General features: G+C 37.0%; 1 protein-coding gene across 3 annotated transcripts in view; it reads left to right on the forward strand.

Annotated features, from left to right (window-relative positions):
• dpysl2b (dihydropyrimidinase like 2b) overlaps positions 1 to 17,031 on the forward strand; it is a 35,479-nt gene that overhangs the window by 13,265 nt on the left and 5,183 nt on the right. For all 3 annotated transcript variants that reach the window (XM_048173491.1, XM_048173482.1, XM_048173499.1), the window contains 10 exons: positions 3,466 to 3,630; positions 3,796 to 3,857; positions 7,436 to 7,516; positions 7,907 to 7,975; positions 8,086 to 8,206; positions 8,608 to 8,764; positions 9,987 to 10,128; positions 10,346 to 10,516; positions 14,868 to 15,047; positions 16,665 to 16,830. In XM_048173491.1, the coding sequence (XP_048029448.1) occupies positions 3,466 to 3,630; positions 3,796 to 3,857; positions 7,436 to 7,516; positions 7,907 to 7,975; positions 8,086 to 8,206; positions 8,608 to 8,764; positions 9,987 to 10,128; positions 10,346 to 10,516; positions 14,868 to 15,047; positions 16,665 to 16,830 (1,314 nt within the window). The remainder of the gene's footprint in view (positions 1 to 3,465; positions 3,631 to 3,795; positions 3,858 to 7,435; positions 7,517 to 7,906; positions 7,976 to 8,085; positions 8,207 to 8,607; positions 8,765 to 9,986; positions 10,129 to 10,345; positions 10,517 to 14,867; positions 15,048 to 16,664; positions 16,831 to 17,031) is intronic.

Genomic DNA, 17,031 nt, shown 5'->3' on the forward strand with positions numbered 1-17,031 from the left:
TTCGCCCCCCTCAGTTGAAATCGCTTTCAGGGTTCACCACAATACGACTGAAAGGGCACTTTACTATTAGAAATTTAAGGGACAGGGGCTCAAGCCCCAAACATTACTCAGAACACCTTAGTAACCACTAATATCTAGGGACAAGAATGTTATAGAATCCCATAGCAACCACCCACAAAATCATAGCAACCACCTAGCAACACACCATGGCAAGCACCCACAGCACCTGAGCAAATGCATAGTAATGCTATAAACAGTATTCAGAACACCTTAGCAACCGCTTATATCTAGGGACAAGAATATTATAAAGACTTCGGCCCAATCCCATAGCAATGACCCACAACCACCTAGCAACCACCTAGCAACACCCTGGCAAGCACCCACAACACCTGAGCAAATGCATAGTAATGCTTTAAACGCTAATCAAAACACCTTAGCAACCGCTAATATCTAGGGACAAGAATAGTATAGAGACTTGGGCCCAATCCCATTGCAACCACCCACCACTGCCTAGCAGCCACCTAGCAACACCCTGGCAAGCACCCACAACACCTGAGCAAATGCATAGTAATGCTTTAAACACTACTCAGAACACCTTAGCAACCGCTAATATCTAGGGACAAGAATATTATAAAGACTTGGGCCCAATCCTATAGCAATGACCCACAATCACCTAGCAACACACCAAGGCAAGCACCCACAGCACCTGAGCAAATGCATAGTAATGCTTTAAACAGTATTATGAAACACCTTAGCAACCACTTATATCTAGGGACAAGAATATTATAAAGACTCGGGCCCAATCCTATAGCAATGACCCACAACCACCAAGCAATACCCTGGCAAGCACCCATAGCACCTGAGCAAATGCATAGTAATGCTTTAAACACTAATCAGAACACCTTAGCAACTGCTAATATCTAGGTTCAAAAATAGTATAGAGACTTGGGCCCAATCCCATTGCAACCACCCACCACTGCCTAGCAACCACCTAGCAACACCCTGGCAAGCACCCACAGCACCTGAGCAAATGCATAGTAATGCTTTAAACAGTATTATGAAACACCTTAGCAACCACTTATATCTAGGGACAAGAATATTATAAAGACTCGGGCCCAATCCTATAGCAATGACCCACAACCACCAAGCAATACCCTGGCAAGCACCCATAGCACCTGAGCAAATGCATAGTAATGCTTTAAACACTAATCAGAACACCTTAGCAACTGCTAATATCTAGGTTCAAAAATAGTATAGAGACTTGGGCCCAATCCCATTGCAACCACCCACCACTGCCTAGCAACCACCTAGCAACACCCTGGCAAGCACCCACAGCACCTGAGCAAATGCATAGTAATGCTTTAAACAGTATTATGAAACACCTTAGCAACCACTTATATCTAGGGACAAGAATATTATAAAGACTCGGGCCCAATCCTATAGCAATGACCCACAACCACCAAGCAATACCCTGGCAAGCACCCATAGCACCTGAGCAAATGCATAGTAATGCTTTAAACACTAATCAGAACACCTTAGCAACTGCTAATATCTAGGTTCAAAAATAGTATAGAGACTTGGGCCCAATCCCATTGCAACCACCCACCACTGCCTAGCAACCACCTAGCAACACCCTGGCAAGCACCCACAGCACCTGAGCAAATGCATAGTAATGCTTTAAACACTACTCAGAACACCTTAGCAACCGCTAATATCAAGGGACAAGAATAGTATAGAGACTTGGGCCCAATCCCATTGCAACCACCCACCACTGCCTAGCAACCACCTAGCAACACCCTGGCAAGCACCCACAGCACCTGAGCAAATGCATAGTAATGCTTTAAACACTACTCAGAACACCTTAGCAACCGCTAATATCTAGGGACAAGAATATTATAAAGACTTGGGCCCAATCCTATAGCAATGACCCACAACCACCTAGCAACACACCAAGGCAAGCACCCACAGCACCTGAGCAAATGCATAGTAATGCTTTAAACACTAATCAGAACACCTTAGCAACTGCTAATATCTAGGTTCAAAAATAGTATAGAGACTTGGGCCCAATCCCATTGCAACCACCCACCACTGCCTAGCAACCACCTAGCAACACCCTGGCAAGCACCCACAGCACCTGAGCAAACGCATAGTAATGCTTTAAACACTACTTAGAACACCTTAGCAACTGCTAATATCTAGGTTCAAAAATAGTATAGAGACTTGGGCCCAATCCCATTGCAACCACCCACCACTGCCTAGCAACCACCTAGCAACACCCTGGCAAGCACCCACAGCACCTGAGCAAATGCATAGTAATGCTTTAAACACTAATCAGAACACCTTAGCAACTGCTAATATCTAGGTTCAAAAATAGTATAGAGACTTGGGCCCAATCCCATTGCAACCACCCACCACTGCCTAGCAACCACCTAGCAACACCCTGGCAAGCACCCACAGCACCTGAGCAAATGCATAGTAATGCTTTAAACACTACTCAGAACACCTTAGCAACCGCTAATATCAAGGGACAAGAATAGTATAGAGACTTGGGCCCAATCCCATTGCAACCACCCACCACTGCCTAGCAACCACCTAGCAACACCCTGGCAAGCACCCACAGCACCTGAGCAAACGCATAGTAATGCTTTAAACACTACTTAGAACACCTTAGCAACTGCTAATATCTAGGTTCAAAAATAGTATAGAGACTTGGGCCCAATCCCATTGCAACCACCCACCACTGCCTAGCAACCACCTAGCAACACCCTGGCAAGCACCCAGAACACCAGAGCAAATGCATAGTAATGCTTTAAACACTAATCAGAACACCTTAGCAACTGCTAATATCTAGGTTCAAAAATAGTATAGAGACTTGGGCCCAATCCCATTGCAACCACCCACCACTGCCTAGCAACCACCTAGCAACACCCTGGCAAGCACCCACAGCACCTGAGCAAATGCATAGTAATGCTTTAAACACTAATCAGAACACCTTAGCAACTGCTAATATCTAGGGACAAGAATAGTATAGAGACTTGGGCCCAATCCCATTGCAACCACGCAAATGCCATAGCAACCACGACAGTGCCATAGCAACCATCTAGTAATGCCCTTGCAAGCACCACTCACACTTTCTCCAGTTTGCCTGTGGATCCTTTGGTCTTAATAAAGATAACACAGTAAAGCTTTGGTTAGACCTGCTATCCAACAACTATGTTACTTTTTCGTGAGTCTTATCAAAGCTGTAATGTTTGGCTGAGTCACTTTCATGATGCAGCCATCATTTAGTGTCTGACAGTATGGCAGACCGGATGGAGACAGTGTGCTTTAAATAGCACAAGAGACTGTTTTGATCTCTCTGTTTGTCCTCAGTTCAGCTCAGAGCAGCATTATTTAACTGATTGAAGTGCTTTTTAATCTGTAGGAGCTCTTTAATATCTGCCTAACCACTGTGTGTGTGAACAGTCGATCATGTGGTGCCTGAACCCGGGACGAGTTTGATCTCAGCCTTCAATCAGTGGCGGGAATGGGCAGACAGCAAAGCGTGCTGTGACTATTCCCTTCACTTGGACATCACCGAATGGCACAAGGGTGTACAAGAGGAGATGGAGACACTCGTCAAAGATCATGGTAAAGCACTGCCAGCGTTCCCTCATGTGAACATTTGTATCTGCTGTATGAACCCACCAGAGAAAGCGTTTACTCCATCGGTCAGGAATTCTGCTGCTGCGCTGTTTCACCTAATGTCTCACCAACATTTCCCTCTGTAATTTCATACCCTGTCTTTGTGTGCAGGCATTAACTCTTTCCTCGTCTACCTGGCTTACAAAGACGTTTTCCAGCTCACTGATTCCCAGGTATGACTTCCTCCGTGAGTTGCACCTACTTACTTGTCTCTTAGGATCTCATGAAACCTGTCAAAAACACACTCAGGTCATATTTAACCACAAAATCAAAAGAGAGAAAGAAAAAATAAGAAAAAAATTTGGACCAATAAGATACAGAAACATAAAGACTGCATTGCTAAATTGTCATGATTTGTCATTGAAATTTCACGATGCAAAATATCTTAATGTTTTTTGCAGGTAATGTGACTTTACCTGACTATGCACTTACACAAAAATATGATGGTATTAGACATGTTCTGTGGTAAAATCATGGTATATTTTGAAGTACACTGGTTTATTTTTTGTATTTTTTTTTTTTTATTTATTTTTTTTTTTTAAGTGTGCAGTTTAATATGACTTTTCTGGATAAAAAGCCTGACTATGCATTTTAAAAATACCATTGTATTACTATGGTTTTGGATGTGTACCATGGTCAGTCAAACCATGGTATTTTTCAAACCACATTTATTTATATATTTGTTGATTTTATTTATTTTTAAGTTTGCAGTTTAATTCGACTTTGTCTGACTATACACATACAAAAAATACTGTGGTATTGCCATGGTTTTGGACATGACCCATGGTCAGATAGCGGCCTTTGCAATTCAGAGGCCCATTTCAAACAAAGAGTTGGAGACTCCCATGCAATGCAGCTGCGATTACTTTATTATCTCTGTTATATTTAACATTAACTCTTATTTCACTCTTAGTAGTCTATTTATAAATGCATTCTATCCAAGCATTACAATCACAAAATCAACATTCAATCTTGAGTGTAATGACCAGGCCATGAGAGCAAAGACATAAAAATTTGAGAACAGGGATTAGATAAGTGATTTAATACAATATGAATACGAGGAAGAGGAAATGTTTTACACTTAGGCTACTCTGATTTTGACATTTAGAACTTGGCTTTCCAATAACGGAGTGCTGCAAAAGCTCTGACAAGTTTATCCTTATCCAGCAATCTCATAACATCATGTTCAATTGACATTTGGGCAAGTGTGGACAGTCTTTCTTGCAGCATGGTGGACCGCAGGTATGATTTTATCAGCCGCAGGCACAAGATATAGAAATTAAAACAATGGGGAAAAAATGAAACTAAAACCTCCAGTAGGTGGGGGAATATCATTGTCTTAACAAGTGAGTCATTGTAGCAAAAGAAATATGAATAATTAATCATAACTTGTTATAATTAATTATAAATATTTGGATCAGTTAATAAAATTAACTTAATGTAATAAAATTAATATAACAATCAATTAACCTCTTTGGCCAATGAACACTCAGTGTTAATTGTTTATTAATTCTAAGAAATGTTAATTTCCAGGTTATGGGAAATAACATTCTTATTGTACAGTTCTACTCAGAGCATGTAGTCAGGATCTGCATGATTAGGGACTCCAGTAAATGAGCATGAAACACGGACAACTTTACGTATGGCATGAACAGGACTTTATTAACTAGACTAAACACTTAAACTACTCTAACATTCACACACATACATGAATACAGTTTACCAAGGGAAAGAGAGAGCTGAAGCAGAATACAGGAAAGCAAGAAGTTATCGCATTGTTTGAAATTCAGCATATTAACAGCCTTGAGCAAACCCTTTTTTTAAAGGGGAGTAAGGATATTTAATGTATCAAATAATGAGACTAAGTTTGTCTCGCCCATTTAAATTGTACTGTCCTGATGCAATTTGTTGAGGCTCCAGTTGATCTTTGCTGATAAGAGGGAACCAGCTGGATTCACAGGATCTTTGGTGAATGGAAGGACAAGGCCGAAGCCTGTCACAAGCTTGGGGTTCCTTAGAAGTTTCTAGCACAGCATCATCTTCACATCAGCATTTTTCAGTAAAAGAAGGAAAGGGGGCTGTGATCCTGTGATCAGTAATTTGAAAGTGAAGATGTCACACCCTCTTGAGGTGTCTGAGCCAATAAGGAGTTGTTCCTTCGGAGGGAACTTTTTAACAAGTCTTTGTTCTCTAGTAAGATATTAGCATAAGACATTGGATTGGATGTATGAGAGAAGAACCTTCTAGATTTTTATAATACTGATGTGTCACAGAGTTAGCAACATGTAACATAAATTACCAAATAGGAAACGAAAGTTGGAGTCCATCGATACAAAACATGCTACCCATGTGATTTTGGTTAACCATAGTATGCAACTTTGAAACAATAATACCAAAAGAGCTCAAAAGAGAGAATTAATACATTAGCCAAACCCTATAAAAGGAAAATCATGAGATGGGAAAATTGGATACATGTTTATACATTTCTCAAGTGGTTATATATAGAATATATAGGATTAAAAGGGTTTATTTGTCCTTCTCAGAAAGAATTGAGTCAGTCTCAAGCCTCTACAAATTCTTTCTGATCATAAAAAGATTGTTATCAGTGTTCCTGTGTCCTGTAACAGGACACCTGGTTCTGCCTGTATGTTGCAGTTTTGGGGATGTGTTCCCAGAACTTGTGAGGGAGAGTTTTCTGGATTATTCAATAAATATAATGAATAATTGTGTGTCTGATTGGTCCAGACGCTACCTCATTCAATCATTCAGTCAGTCAAATGATTCCTTCAAAATGTGGACTCATTCAGTTGCCCGTAGATGCGTAATGGCTCTACTGTGGATTTGTTGCAGAGCAAAAACAAAGTCTAAAATGAAAGTCACCAAACAGTAACTTCTTGTTTATTGAACTTGTTATATAAAATCAATAGGCTATCACATTTGCAATCATGCTGATATTCGGGAAAACAGCACTCTATATCCTGTTATAAATATTAAAAACAAGAACTCATACAGGGACATATTTGCCCCTTATATCTTGAGTTTTGGGTGGCATTTTTGCCCTAAGCCCCCATATTTTTAGTGATGGCGGAGTGCGGGGGTCTTTTTCCAACACATGCGGACGGAGGCCCCTTCTGATGTGAGGCCCATTTCAAGTGAAACAGGTGAAACATAGCAAAGGCCGCTACTGACCATGGTCAAACCAAGGTATTTTCTTTTATATTTTATTTTTCATTCATTCAGTTTAATGCGACTTTTGTGTGTGTGTGTGTGTTTTTTTTTTTTTTGTTTTTTTTGAAAAACTTACGCACTTACAAAAATACCATGGTATTACTAAGGTTATGGATCACATTGGATTTTTTTATGTGACTTTTGCAGTTTAACCCTAACTATGCACTTACAAATATTCTATGGTATTAACATAATTTTGGACACTTACCATAGTAAAACCTTGGTACATTTTGAAGAACATTGGAGCATGATACTCCGGTATACCTAAAAAATACCATGATTTCTCTCATGTGTTACCATTACAGTTTTAGGGGGCACAGTTCCTAGTTTTTTTGGGTTGGGTGTTTATGTTCTGAGAAAAAATATATCTAAATAGAGTCCCTTGGCATTTTATAAGCAAATGATGCTTGAATAGTCTGGCAGTGACCATTGCATTTGTTTTAAGCATGCTTCTGTTGTCATATTTGGCGTTCCTTCTTGGGTGCCTCCCCGTGTGTGAGTTCAAATGTGTGATTCTGTGCAGATCTACGAAGTGTTCAGTGTAATTCGGGACCTCGGAGCCATCGCTCAGGTCCATGCTGAGAACGGAGACATCATAGCCGAGGTGAGATATTCAGAGAGTCCAGCACTGAGCTCCATTTCTCAAAGTTACTATCAACAATAAACTGTTTGGAGATGTTAAATAAAAACATATGTTCCACAATGAACACTCAGACTTTATATTGGCAAGCAAAACCAAAGCAAATATTCCTACATGAGGTCGAAATAATTAATTGCAGATGACTTTTGGCTCAGGGTTATGTGTATTTATCTTGAGAAGATAAGCAAACTCTTTGTAATGAGGACAGTTTGGTTGTGGAAATAAAATATACTGGAAATAAAATGTATACAGTATATATTGAGACTATGACATCTTTATATAAAGATTTATTTAGTGATCTCATGCTATTTTCTTCCTATCCCGCTCTTTTTCTTTCTTTCGTTCTTTCAACAGGAGCAGCGCAGGATTTTGGAGTTGGGTATCACTGGACCAGAGGGACATGTACTCAGTCGTCCAGAGGAGGTGAGTGGCAATGAATTCTGGGAAAAAATATATTTTCCATTTTCTCATCAGAAGGACACGTATTTTGTTTCTGAAGTTCCGTAGAAGAAAACATTTTATCGATCATTTAGGTGGAGGCGGAAGCAGTCAACCGCTCTGTAACAGTGGCCAATCAGACCAACTGCCCTCTTTACGTCACCAAGGTGATGAGCAGGAGTGCCGCTGATGTCATTGCCCAGGCCAGGAAAAAAGGTGAGAGACATAATAATATATTGCAATAGCAAACTAAATATGGCGACTCTAGGATAGGCCTGCCTTTGATTTAATCAAGTTATCAGCTCAACCAAACCTAGTGGAAACATTCAAGGTTGAATTACCAATATGGAAGAACATTCTGAGGTGGTTTGATCTAATCACACTCTCTCCGCGCCATTAAAACGAGGTATTAAAGGTCTGGACAAGCAAGGCAGGTTTTATGAGCTGGGATGCACTGCAGTCGTGCAAAAGAAAAAAAATACAGCATGCTATGACTCAGCTGTTCTTGGCTAGACAGCAAGAAATGACATCATAGTGGTCAGGCTCCAGAATTAGGCAAGGGAATTAGAATGAAATTATATATGCTGTTCCTAATTCAGTATCTTTGAACCATTTAGGCACCGTAGTGTATGGTGAGCCAATCACAGCAAGCCTTGGCACGGACGGCTCACACTATTGGAGCAAGAACTGGGCCAAGGCTGCCGCCTACGTCACATCCCCACCCTTGAGTCCAGATCCCACCACACCGGACTATCTCAACTCGCTGCTGTCATGGTAAGATCATTTAATGTCTGTTTATTTGTAGTACGCATTTATGATTTGATTTGTTTTGGTGGTGGAGTCCTAAGTGTACCATTAGAAATTATCTTAATTGATGGGGTCTGAGAGTGGTTCAAAAAACTGTGGCTAATGCGTGTAAGATGACTTTAAAGTGAACTGGACTCAGACCAGCTCAAGAAGTGGTCTGAGTACAGTTAATTTTAAGTCTGCAGTGTGGTTTACTTTTAATGCTGCATCAAATTGAGGAAATAATACAATTATTCTATTATTATTATTATTATTATTTTAAAATATTAAATTGAATATACAAAAAATGTAATTACAAAGTAATAAAAGTGAATAAAAATGACACAATTATTGTATTATTTTAAATATTTATTAACAATATAATAACAACAATCAGCATCATTATTATTAATAATAATAATAATAATAAAACAGAATATCCAAATATTAAAAATGAAATAAAAGTAAGGAATTAATTATTATTAATATTATTTATTATATGCTATATTATAGAATTAAAATGTTTTTATAATTTAATTGTTATTGTTACCAATATAACGATGCAAAATAATAATAATAATAAATTATAAAATAAAGTAAATACATGTTAATATTAAATAATATTAAATAACAATAATAATGCACATATTATTATTAAATTATTATTTCATTTTTTATTAAAAATAGAATATTAAAAATCATGAATAGTGATGTTAATAATTATTATTATATTGTATTATTAAATTAATTTATTTTTTATTTTTAGCAATATAATAATAATAAGAATAACAATAACAATATAATAAATGATAAAATAATAAAATAACAAAATATTAATATTAAATAAAAATAATAATAATACACATATTATTATTATTATTATTATTAAATTATTATTTATATTATTAAATTAACATGTATTGTTAGCAATATATTATTAATAATAATGATATACTCTAGTGATCAAAGCACCCAAAAAAATAAATGGAGAATAGTGAAAAAGAATGTGGATTGAGACCTGATCACAACTAAATTGTACCAAAATGAGTTGTGAGGTACTTTTAGGGCCAAAAACTTTGATTTATTTTTTTTTTTTTTGAGTTTTATTTTTTATTTTAAAGATGACACAAGTGTATAAAGGTTTGCTTAGTATCTAAATATAACTGTTTGTAGAGTAGACTCATTTGTTTCCTAACATGTCTCCTCATAGTGGGGATCTGCAGGTAACAGGAAGCGCTCACTGCACCTTTAACACCGCCCAGAGAGCTGTGGGTAAAGATGACTTCACCCTCATCCCTGAAGGAACCAATGGCACTGAGGAAAGGATGTCCATCATCTGGGACAAATGTGTGGTGAGACAGAAGTACTAGTCTGCAAACAGTAAGGAGTGACATTTAATCACAAGCTGCCATAGTGCAGCATCTACTCTTCCTTCAATCATATAAACAAAATCAGTCAGTAGTCATGTGAGTCTAAACAGTCCCAGCTGAACAGACAAGCACACTCAAGTGGACACAAGCAGAAACACGACAAACAACCATCTCTCTCTGTGGTCCCTGTTGTTCGTAGGTAACTGGAAAAATGGATGAAAATCAGTTTGTGGCTGTCACCAGCACCAACGCCGCTAAAATCTTCAACTTGTACCCACGTAAGGGCCGCATTGCTGTGGGTTCAGATGCTGATCTGGTTTTGTGGGATCCCGATGTTACAAAGATCATCTCAGCGAAGAGCCACAATCTGGTGAGTTCTGCTGTCAGCAAAAAAAGCCAATGTGAAATCAAGACCCTACTTACTTTCCTAACACATGTTCCTGGTCCTACTGTGCATGACTCATTAATGGACAGTATTGATTTTGTTTATGCGATTTGACTTCAAATTTATGTCCCTCAGTATAGTTAACCAGTGGGCAAAGTTGTGTTTTTATGGATGTGGTTTGCAGTCCTGACCATAGAACATTGCTTGTGCTGACCAAATGTTGGGCGTGGGCATGTTACTCATGCGAGTGATGTCATTCTCAGCTCTGCCTGGGTAATTGATGTCTCCCTCCTGGTTTGCAGGCGTAACAGTGTGCAGAACACCATGAGGATCTTCTGTTTGTGCTCATGAGCTTAAAACACATTGGCTTTTGAGGGTTGTGTTCTTTTGTCTAGTGGATTTTATATTTAACAATATATCCTAAAATTAAATTTTGTGTTAATGTAATATAAATATTCATATATCTCTATATACATTATAGGTATTATTAATATTTATAATTAATAACATTAATAATATATTAATATATTTAATTTATAGTTTAATATATTCATTTCATATTAATAATAAATTAGCAATATGTAATTTAATATATAATATTTAATAATACAAAATATACTTGATTTAGAAAAAATATCTGGGCTTAAAACTAAATATATATTTTTCTTGTTTTAAGCATAAACTTGACTAAATATTGTAACACCGTGTCTACACCAGATGCAACTTTTTTTTGCGTCGCATTGCGGTGCAACAGCTAAAAACTGTCTACACTGAACGCGACAGGCCGACCGTTGCAAAGCACTTGGACTATGTCAGAAATAGAACGTGGAATCCGTTTAATGTTGGGAATTCGGCGTGGCGCATCCAGTGTAGACAATTTCTCTGATTATAATGGGTTCTATTGTCTTTTGACGCGTCCGGTGTAGACACGGTGTAAGTATTATGCTTTAAACAAGAAAAAAACAATTTCCCAATGGAGAAAAAAAATAATAATATAAAAATACATTTTATTTAAGATATATACAGTGCACAGCATAAGACTGAGTGCAATACATGTCCACAGAAGGTTTTTCACCTTGGGAGAATGCATTTCCTCATGGTCATCTTGAAAAAATGCCCAACAATGAAGGGAATGAGGAAAGGGTAACATCTTCTGTTTCAAGTTCGTGTATTAAATTACACAGTGGTGTGGGAATTCATGACAGCATTGATAAAGCAAAACTCCCTCACACCTTCAGCACATACATCCCTATATAAGAGCTTTACTACCACTGAACTTTACTGTGGGAACCAGGCACTTCTCATGTAGTCCTCCTCTAGCAACACCATAACATTTTGGATGCTGTTAGATCCTAAATGATGGATTTGGTCCCATGAGACCAGAGTATTGATTCCCAGAATCTATATTTTGTAAATATGGTCTTTGGAAATGGCTAACTGACTTTATTGTGTTTTGGCTACAGTATGTAGTTCCAGTGAGAACAACAACCATGCATGTAATTTCTGCAGGCTGCATCTTACTCTGTGAGATAAACAGTCACTCTTTTCATAGCTTTTGCTGACTCTGAGACACTTGCATGGTATTTCTCCTGCTCTTTGTTTAGCAAAAAAATCCCTCATCACTAAATGAAAGCTTAAAATGAAGGCCTGATTATTTCAGGGGCCTTGTCACAAGTCCATTGTGTTTGAATTTCTGTGTTACTTTTGCTATATTTTCACACTTAAAACAATGATTTGGTAATCTTCTTGTAGCACTGTCCTCTTTTGTGCTAAGAAGTAAGTCTCATGACAGTTCTCTCCCAAGTGGTTCCATTGCTGTCAGCATTAAGTCGGAGAATGATTCAGTGGGCTATATGACACTTTTAATTGTCAAGAAATTACTTCTCTTTTGTTCAACATACTTACCTGTTGATCAAACATTGCCTTAAACTTACACCAGAAATTTTTTATTTTGTTTTATTTAGTAACTTTTAGGAGGGTGTACTCATTTTTGCTACACAACATTTTATCACCTTGATAAGAAAATTGTATTTTGCTGAATAATTTTGACATGCTTCTTTGGTTATTGATTAAGCAGACTTGCTGGAACATTATATCTCTAAAGAACCCTAACATGTCTTCTAGGTAATTGAGTAATTGTTGTCTTTCAGAAGTTTCAGAGGGGGTTTACTCATGTCTGCTGTGCACTGTATTTGCTAAAAATACACTACCATTCAAAATTTGAGGTCAGATTTTTATAAAGAAATTTTTACTTTTATTCAGCAAGGACGCATCAAATGGATTAAAAGAATTAAAAAAATAGTGTTACAAAAGATTTATATTTCAAATAAATGCTGTCCTTTTGAACTTTCTATTCATTAAAGAATCTTGAAAATGTGAGCAATAGAGACTTCTTTTAATAGGTGCCCTAGAACCTTTTTTTTTAAAGATGTAATATAAGTCTAAGGTGTCCCCTGAATGTGTCTGTGAAGTTTCAGCTCAAAATACCCCATAGATTTTTTTTAATTCATTTTTTTAACTGCCTATTTTGGGGCATTATTAGAAATGAGCCGATTCAGGGTGTGTGGCCCTTTAAATCTCGTGCTCCACGCCCCAAGAGCTCGCGCTTGCCTTAAACAACATAAAAGAAAGTTCAAACAACTAATATAACCCTCAAAATGGATCTTTACAAAGTGTTCATCATGCAGCATGTCTAATCGCGTAAGTACAGTGTTTATTTTGATGTTTACATTGATTCTGAATGAGTTTGAGGCTGTGCTCCGTGGCTAACGGCTAATGCTACACTGTTGGAGAGATTTAAAAAGAATGAAGTTGTGTTTAAGCATTATACAGACCGCAAGTGTTTAAAAAATGAAAATAGCGATGGCTCTTGTCTCCGTGAATACAGTAAGAAACGATGGTAACTTTAACCACATTTAACAGTACATTAGCAACATGCTAACGAAACATTTAGAAAGACAGTTTACAAATATCACTAAAAATATCATGTTATCATGGATCATGTCAGTTATTATTGCTCTATCTGCCATTTTTTGCTATTGTCCTTGCTTGCTTACCTAGTCTGTTGATTCAGCTCTGCACAGATCCAGACGTTCTGCCCTTGTCTAATGCCTTTCATAATGTTGGGAACATGGGCTGGCATATGCAAATATTTGGGGCGTACAACCCGACTGTTACGTAACAGTCGGTGTTATGTTGAGATTCGCCTGTTCTTCGGAGGTCTTTTAAACAAATGAGATTTATATAAGAAGGAGGAAGCAATGGAGTTTGAGACTCACTGTATGTCTTTTCCATGTATTGAACTCTTGTTATTTAACTATGCCAAGATAAATTAAATTTTTGAATCTAGGGCACCTTTAAAAACTTCTTACAGACCCCAAACTTTTGAATGGTGGTGACCACTTGACCGCTCAGGTTTATTTTGCTTCTCAGCTTTCTCATTTATCTTGTTTACTTTGTTTTAAAAGTGTCTAGAAATTTGTGCTGAAAACAAATGTCCTGATTAAGAAAATAATTTGTGTGATTAAGAAAATACCCACAAAGATGGCAATATCCAAAATCCTTGTCCTTGTGATGACATTTTTTGGTTTCCATGAGGAAAACAGCTTATAAAATACTAAGTGGTGTTTTTCTGTTTTTTTTTTTTTTTTTTTTATGTAAAACTGCAGAAAGTTTTCTGTGATGGGTAGGTTTAGGGGTAGGGTTAGGGGATAGAAGTTTGGACAGTATAAACATCATTATGTCTATGGAATGTCCCCATGAAACATGAAAACCCAACATGTGTGTGTGTGTGGTGCTTGAGCAGGTGTGTGTTGATTATCAAATTCACTGAATAACCTCATGCTGTTTTTAGGTCTTATGGGATGTTCTGTATTGCTTTTAGCAAAGTGCCAGTAGCATTTAGAAGGGTGATCACATGTGCCAGCACACACACACCCTGTAAACTTTAATATACTTCCTCCCTCGTTCACTCCCTCTCATTTTCAACATTCTGTGTTTTCTTTGTACTGTATTTCTGCAACCATTCTAAACAAGTGGGCTGCAAATATGGTCTGTTCTGAGTTCTGACATCTTGTCATCAACATAAATAGCTGTCTGAAAGGATCAATAATGATTTCCAACATAGGATTGTCCATTTCCATTGGAATATCATGCCTCAGTATGTGGAAGGGATTTTAGAGCAATTCAACAACAATCCCTCCAGGAGAGCAGTGTTTGTGCTAATGACATTGTAAATGTTTGCAAATCAACAGTACAGTTTTGTTTTGTGTGCTGATCCTGATCCCGAGACAAAATTTCAACAAGCAGTGTCATGCTGTTGTTTCTTGTTTTCCAGGCAGTGGAGTACAACATTTTCGAGGGTACCGAGGTGCGTGGGGCGCCCCTGGTGGTCATCAGTCAGGGAAAGATCGTACTGGAGGAAGGAAACCTCCACACCACAGAGGGATCCGGACGCTATGTGACCCGTAAGCCCTTCCCTGACTATGTCTACAAGAGGATAAAGGCTCGCAGCAGGGTGAGTTATATAATAATCTAGGAGATAACCTATTTAGCTTGTAAAATGATTGGTATATCTACCCCTAATTTACCGGACAGTGTCTTTATATTCATGCTCCGTAAAATCTTAAATGACCAAGACCACCCACTCTTTTAATATTTCATCCCCCTTCTTTCTAGCCGTAGGTATAGATTACCCATGTGTAGAATAGCCAGCTATAGTAAGAGTTTTGTTCCTGTAGCTATACAAGCTCTAAATAAATAGAAAATTGGCCATTGATACGTCATCTTACACCTTGTCGCGATGCGATAAGGTTCCAGCGAGCAATTTGACTGTGGACAAAAACCTCAGCCAATTAGAAGAGAGTGTGGCAAGAGCATAGCAGACACAATGAAATGGGTAAGTAGTAAGTACATAGTAAAAGTCATAAATATTACACCATTTAAACATTATTTCAAGTACATACGGAGTGACTGAAACAATCTTTGTCACAGAATACACTTGTTTGTTCGCGTTTTTTGCCCATTTATTTATTTTCAAGATCTGAGATGAATTAGCCAGTGTTGTTTTCATTACAGCTAAAAAGCTGGGAACACAGAATGTTGTGTGTAGTTAGGACATGGTGTTACGCTTTTGCTTTTTTTTCTGTGATTGGTTTTGATTGTATTATAAGTTGATAAGTTACCATGTTTTGTGTTGTGTTTGTGTTATGTACGTATTTACGGTGGAAACTAATTTCCTAGAGGACAAATAATCAGGTTTTCTAATCTGAAATGTATAGATACACAATCTATCAGTGACCATATTGATATTTTTTATTATTTATATTACTATTATTATTATTATTATTATTATCTGATTTTTATATTAAAATTTAGAATTAGAATATTATACTATAAAAATATTATATAATAATATATTTTTGTTTAATAGAATACTGACTTAAAACATATAATGTACACTACTAGGCAAAAGTTTGGAATTAAGATTTTTTAAATATTTTTTGAGTCTCTTATGCTCACCAAGGCAACACTGGTGTTTTCAACATTGAAAATTGAAAAAGAAATTTTTCTTGAGGAGCAAACAGTTATTTTAAATAATTTTAAATCATTTTTTAAATAATATTTAACAATATTAATGATTCACTGTATTTTTAATCAAATAAATGCAGCCTTGGTCACCATATAAGAGACTTCTTTCAAAAGCATTCAAACTATTGTAATTATTTCAAAATTGTGACCAGTGGTGTGTGTGTGTGTGTGTGTGTGTACAGTATATACTTATTCATAAATTAGATTCCCATGCCTGTTAATATAAATATTTATTTATTTTTAATTTATAATGAGCCTATATCAAATTTATGAATAAGTACATTTACAGAAAAGATATATATATTATTTCCATATTATATTCCATATATATATATTATATCCATAAATAAATAGAATTGATTATAGATTATATGCTTATACTGTAAATACTTATTCATAATTTAGATTTCCATACCTATTAATATAAATGCCACTAAATGCATATTAAAGGTTTTTCTGCAATAATGTTTTAACTGTTTGTTGTTTTCGAAATGTTTTAGGCTATCAGAGTTTACTAATATTATTATGCACTATTGTTTTTTAGCTTGCTGAACTGAGGGGAGTCCCACGGGGTCTCTATGACGGGCCGGTCTGTGAAGTCTCAGTGACGCCCAAAGCTGTGACCCCTGCTTCCTCTGCCAAGACCTCCCCTGCCAAGCAGCCCGCTCAACCGGTCCGCAACCTGCACCAGTCTGGCTTCAGTCTCTCTGGTGAGCATCGCAAGTGTATAAATTAGAAATCAACTGAGATGCATGATATATTACCTAAATTCACTTGTACTATTTTATTTAAATTTGTATTTTACTTTATTTTATTTTATTTTAATTATCGGCTCATCTGTACCAGCCAAAATTTTAATATTAGCGAGACACTTGTTTTATATCATTTACATAAATCTATTGTGAACCCCT

The sequence above is a fragment of the Megalobrama amblycephala genome, linkage group LG2 (genome assembly GCF_018812025.1).
Source record: "Megalobrama amblycephala isolate DHTTF-2021 linkage group LG2, ASM1881202v1, whole genome shotgun sequence".
Taxonomy (NCBI): Eukaryota; Metazoa; Chordata; class Actinopteri; order Cypriniformes; family Xenocyprididae; genus Megalobrama; species Megalobrama amblycephala.